We start from the raw sequence: 5,587 nt of genomic DNA on the forward strand, positions 1-5,587 counted from the left end.
CTCCTTCAGATCACAAGTGGGGAAACAGAGGAGATCCTTTATTGATTTGAATTGGACAGAGAAAACAAAGCTCATTGGGAAGAGCCCTCCAAAAGATTTTTTTCCAAATGAAAAATTTTCCTTTAACACAAAGCTGTGCACTGTTTGTAAATGCCTCGTTTAAAACAGTGAGTGGAGGACAGTCTTTAAAAGCCTGAGTAATGACATGTATCAATTACTTAAGTAGAAAAGCTAATTGAGAACTATTATGTACAAATTTTAAAAAATATTCAGAAGCATTTCGGATACTGATAAGAGTTTCAAATGGAATATTTTATTGACATGTTAGTTGTCTTTTTAACATGTACACACACACCAACACACTCTGATTGATCTGCGTGGAACAAGGGTCCTTTATCCTAAGGGAAAATGAAAAATTAAAAAATATATTAATTTTTCATTGTTAAAGACAATTACACCCACATCACTTACAAAGCTATTACTGGTTCTGTCCAAGGAAGCAAAATGGCATAGGAGGAGGAAAGTCGTGGGTAAATTCAACAGTGACATAACTGAAATCTCAACATGAGAAAGCTGACAAAACATGGATTTTTGCTGTGAATTTTCTCTGCAAAATATGAAGAGAAGTCTGTCAATGGGCAGTAAGAGAAGGTGATGAACTTTTGTAGTCAATCCTCACAGTATTGTGCAGGGCCATCAAGAAAACTGCTTAGTCTTTCTCTGGGACCAGTTTCAGAACTTTTCCAATGGCAATGGTCTTACCCTCATCTCTTAAAGTAAAACGACCCATCTGAGGAAAATCTTTGAACGTTTCAAGGCAGATAGTTCCTGCTGTCCTTAAACGGGCAATGCACACTTGATCTTGTTTCACAAAGCGGGGCCGTGTCTTACTTTTCTCTCCTGACTTTTTGTCTACTAAGGAGATTAAGGCCGTTATCTCAACTTCCTCAATACAAGTATGAATGTGCAGCACCGCATTATAGCCCGGACAAATGATGGACTTGTGTTCAATAATCACTATCTGAACATCAAATGTGCGTCCAGAATGGCACAGATTATTAGGGTCACACAGTATGAATCCTGGAAGAATCTCCTCTTCTTCAATTCCCTTCAGTCTGATTTTAAGGTTTTCTCCTGGGGCTACATAATCAGTTTCAGCATCATCAGAAAGAATTCCAAGAACTTCCACATTGTGCTTGTTCGGCATCATCACAAGCTGCTGGCCCTTAAAAATGGATCCTGATTCCAGCTTTCCCAGGACCACAGTGCCCATATCCTTGTACTTATCCACAATTGGCAGCCTAATTGGTCCATCAATTGATCTGTTGAAGTTTGGCATATTATCCAAATACGGAATAAATGGTAATCCAGTGTACCATGGGCAAAAATCAGATTGCTCTTTAATATTTGCCCCAGTAAGCCCTGAGCAGGGCATAAAGTGGATGTCCTTTTTGGGACTAAAGCCAACTTTTTTCAAAAAGGGCACCAGTTTTTCTTTACATTCTTCATATCTCTCGCTGCTCCAATTAACTGTGGGGTCATCCATCTTATTAATAAGCACTACTAAATGTTTTACACCTGCTGTTTTTGCCAACATCGCATGTTCTCTTGTCTGTCCACCTTTCTCAAATCCAGTTTCAAATTCTCCTTTCCTGGCAGAAATCACCAGTACAGCCAGATCAGCTTGAGAAGCACCACCGATCATATTTGGGACAAAACTCTTGTGGCCAGGAGCATCTAAAATGGTGAAATGTTTCTTTTCTGTTTCAAAATAGGCACGACCCACTTCTACTGTTTTACCCTTGTCTCGTTCTTCCTGGTTTGTATCTAAGGCCCAGGACAAATACCAAGTTTCTCTGTTTTTTTCTTTAGCTTCTCTCTCATATTTCTCAAGTGTCCTTTTGTCAACCATTCCTGTCAAAAACATTATTTGTCCTCCAATGGTTGACTTTCCAGCATCTACGTGCCCAATGAATACCACATTTACGTGTTCTTTTTTAGGAGCACCTGAGGGCACCATCACAGATTTAGATTTTCTCACTTCCTCTTTCTCCATCATTTCCTGGCCACTTTCTTCTGGGGGACCCGAATCTCCCAAGGAACTACCCCCTGGTTCAGCTTCACTTACTTCTTTATCGTGCTCCCATGACTCTTCTAGGATCATCTCCACCTCTCCATTTTCTACAACAGGTTCTGAAAGTTCCATGGTAACGGCTGAATTGGAACCTTCACGCAACACTAACTGTTCCTCTTTGGAATGTTCCACAGGTGCCCCCCGTCCCAGCCTTTTACCTTGAGGGTCGCCTGCGTCGGTGCAGGTTTCATCGATGCTGGTGATGTCGGCCGCGGGGGTCTGCGGCTGAGCCGGGCCCCGCAGAAAGGACGGCACGAACTCCGCGGCGTGTACGTTAGGCACGAAGGGTTTGGCGTTGACGTTGAGCTGACGGCTGAAGGCCGAGCTGAGATGCTCCCGCTGAGCCTCGGCCACCACCGAGGAAGCTCGGTCTCCGCTCGGGGCCGAACCCGGGGCTTCCATGTCCACCTGGTCCCAGCAGTCGGGCGCCGAGTCGCTGCTGCTGCTGCCGGGATCCATGGTCTGAGGACCTGATGGGCGGCGGGGAGGGAGCGGGGTTAACACGCCAGAAAGAGCGCGCTACGCTGCAGGGGGGTAAGGCTGCTAGAGTGAAGGGCCAAGGGGGAGCTACACGAACCTTAGTGGCAGCGCCGCGGCAGCTAACTCCCAACACTGCATTCGCAACTGCGGCAGCAGCAGCAGATATGGCGGATCAACCCTCTCCTCCTGTGTGTGAGCGGATCTCCTCCCCCAAACCCCAACCACTTCCGACTCCTCCACCGCCGACCCAACGCGGGGCGTGGATTGACCCCTCGCTGCCATCCGTACTCTCGGCCTCCTTAGTGCTCAGCCATGGGCCAAGTATAAAAGTAAGATTTGTAAAACGAAATTTTCCATTCATTTTTGTTCACACGATTTGGGAGAGCAATTTGACAATGTAATGATCAGGCCTAGACTGGCACACCTGATTTACAATTCTACCCCAAGATCCAAGTAAAAAAGCGAGAATTGCTATTGAACAAAAATGGAGGCAGGAGATGGGTTAACTATCCAGAAACCCAGCAACCAAAGGAAGAAATTAGTAGAGAAGCACTCGTGAAATACATGAAGATGCAGCTGAACCCAGGAAATGAGACTTAAGACCACTCAATTCGAAACCCAGAAACTTTTTGATTTTCCATCTTCCAGAGGACCTCCACAACCATCTTGCTGTGATGGCTTCTGTGGTGTAAGGGTGGGGTCATAACTTGTTTTCACGTGAAGCACTGTGGCTGTGTGTGTGGAAGGAATGCCGAAGGAGAACCTCGTTCCAGCAAAGCTGCCCAACTTAGAGCTTTTCTGCAGTTGCCTGAGCAATGGCTACCCTAGAATGCTGTGATGGTTCACACAGGCAAGCCCTGGACTCAAATCACTTGTATTCTAACCAACTGTATTCTGAGCATACCTGCCCCACTCACAAGCATCTCTCCACCTCTCCAGAGTACACCGTGGGTCCATAGGCTTTCTTGCCACATCTTGAAGGCTTGGAACCCTACTCACCGCCTATGTTGCTGGTACTGGATTTGTCTAAGAACAAATCAGTATCATGTTGGAACCTTCCTCAGTTAGTGGTAATAACAGGGGGCTGTGGATATCAGCCTAATTGAACTAATTAAGACCTCTGAGATGAACAAAGTCCATAGACACTAATCAATAGAATCTCACCCTCAGACAGAGTTTATAACATTTGAGCCAAAGCCTAGAAGAGCTAGTCTGTAGATTATCTTAATTTAGATAGAACTGAAGTAAAAAAAAATCTTGGGAAAATACAGTTTGCTAGTACAAGATAAGATCATACAGTTGGATATTAAATAAATCCAACAGGTTCAAAATACTTTAAAAACTGGTGACTGATTTATAACTTAACCATTTTGTTCTCCAGACTTTAGGAGTAGAAAAAAATGTCCTATGTCTAACAGACTTGGACCCTTGATGGTTTGGCCTGTGCCTGCCACTATTTTACTAGTTCTGTGTTGTTCCCAAGCCATTAAATATCAAACCCTTCATTCTTTTTGCCTCTGGTAATAGCTTAATTATTTGTTGTCACATAGAGTGTGCACACTTATTCACAACGAATTGGAAGAACTGAGAGGTTAAATGTGCAGAGACCCTTGGACAATATACATGTGCTAGAGCCTTCCTTGGGCATTCTGTACACCTATGATAGACTTAATAAAATGTCTGGGAGAACTTGTCAAGCAAGGTTTAGGCGGTTGTGTTCACATAAGGTTAGGACTAGCAAGGAAGCAGGACAGACCTGGGATGTTTCCTTCACCTGGGTCAATTGCACTGATCATGAGAATGTTAACATGACTACTACTTAGTAACATCTCTATCAGAGAACAGAGGATGATTCACCTCTAAAACCTTAAAGAAGAAATGAGAAATAGTGAGAAGATAGCTTCACAAGTCATCATTCTTGGGGCTCAGTGGGGAGGCAGGTCCATCCGAGAGAGAAACATTAACAAGGGTTTATTCATGGAAACTAATCTTGGACAAAATTTATTTGGTTTGTGTGATAGGGTGAATGTCTCAAGTTTATCTGCCTAGAACTTTGAAAGAGTTCATCAATAAGTGAGATAATTGTCTTCACCAAAGATTTCTTGTGGAGTATTCTTTTGTTGTTGTTGTTGATTTAAGTGCAGGCAGTATCTGGCCATTGCCTAATTGTTTCTCCTTATTTTTTTGTGAAATATAGCACAAATATAGAAAATTGCATAACACAAAATTATTGTTTATTGATTTAGAAGGGAAACATACTTGTAGCCACCACACAAACCAATGATAAGAAATTTGCTGGCCAACCCATAAGGCTTTTCAGTACCCTGTCCAGTCACAATCCACTCCCTCTCTCCATAAGTGTAACCACTATCCTGACATTTATGATTTATTCATTATTTCCTGTATAGTTTTATCACACTAATGTATACTCAAACACTACAGTTCAATTTTACCCAGCTTTTTTGATACTTCTTTTAAGTTTCAATCTACAGGTTCCCAACCTATCCTCCCTTTTTTCATGTCATTTATTCATTGAAGAAAATGGATGTTGAGACTTGTAGAGTTTTCTACATTCTTGAGTTTGTTGATTGTATCTTTATAGTATAGTTTAGAATATTTTTCTCTATTTCTTGTATATCAATAACTAGATCTATGAGCTTGCACTATAGGTGCAGCTTTTAGCATTTTAGCAAAGAGGCATATAAGATCAGTTTGTGACTCATTTTACACTTAGCAGAAATTAATGATGAGGGCAGCCCTAGTGGCTCAGCAGTTTAGCGCCACCTTCAGCCCAAGGCTCTCTCTCTGTGTGTGTCTCTCATGAATAAATAAAATCTTAAAAAACAAACAAACAAAAAAAAAGATTAATGATGATTGTGTAGAAACATTATATCATTAGGGATTGCAAAATTGTGATCATACACTTCTGTCATTTCTTATTAACTGGAATATAGCTTTAAAACCATCTTCTTT

At 42.2% G+C, this 5,587-nt stretch overlaps 1 protein-coding gene across 1 annotated transcript; it reads right to left on the bottom strand.

Annotated features, from left to right (window-relative positions):
• Positions 1-291: 291 nt before the first annotated feature.
• Positions 292-2,865, bottom strand: GSPT2 (G1 to S phase transition 2). The gene is made up of 2 exons (XM_072818183.1): positions 2,712-2,865; positions 292-2,604 (listed from the first exon to the last, which is right to left on the bottom strand). The coding sequence occupies exon 2, from the start codon at positions 2,591-2,593 to the stop codon at positions 710-712; it is 1,884 nt and encodes a 627-aa protein (XP_072674284.1). The 5' UTR covers positions 2,594-2,604; positions 2,712-2,865; the 3' UTR covers positions 292-709.
• Between the last annotated feature and the right edge of the window lie 2,722 nt (positions 2,866-5,587).

Source organism: Canis lupus, chromosome X (genome assembly GCF_048164855.1).
Source record: "Canis lupus baileyi chromosome X, mCanLup2.hap1, whole genome shotgun sequence".
NCBI classification, from domain to species: Eukaryota; Metazoa; Chordata; class Mammalia; order Carnivora; family Canidae; genus Canis; species Canis lupus.

Bases quoted from the DNA above. Each gene is read 5' to 3' on its own strand.
- GSPT2 (XM_072818183.1), bottom strand. From the start codon at position 2,593: ATGGATCCCGGCAGCAGCAGCAGCGACTCGGCGCCCGACTGCTGGGAC.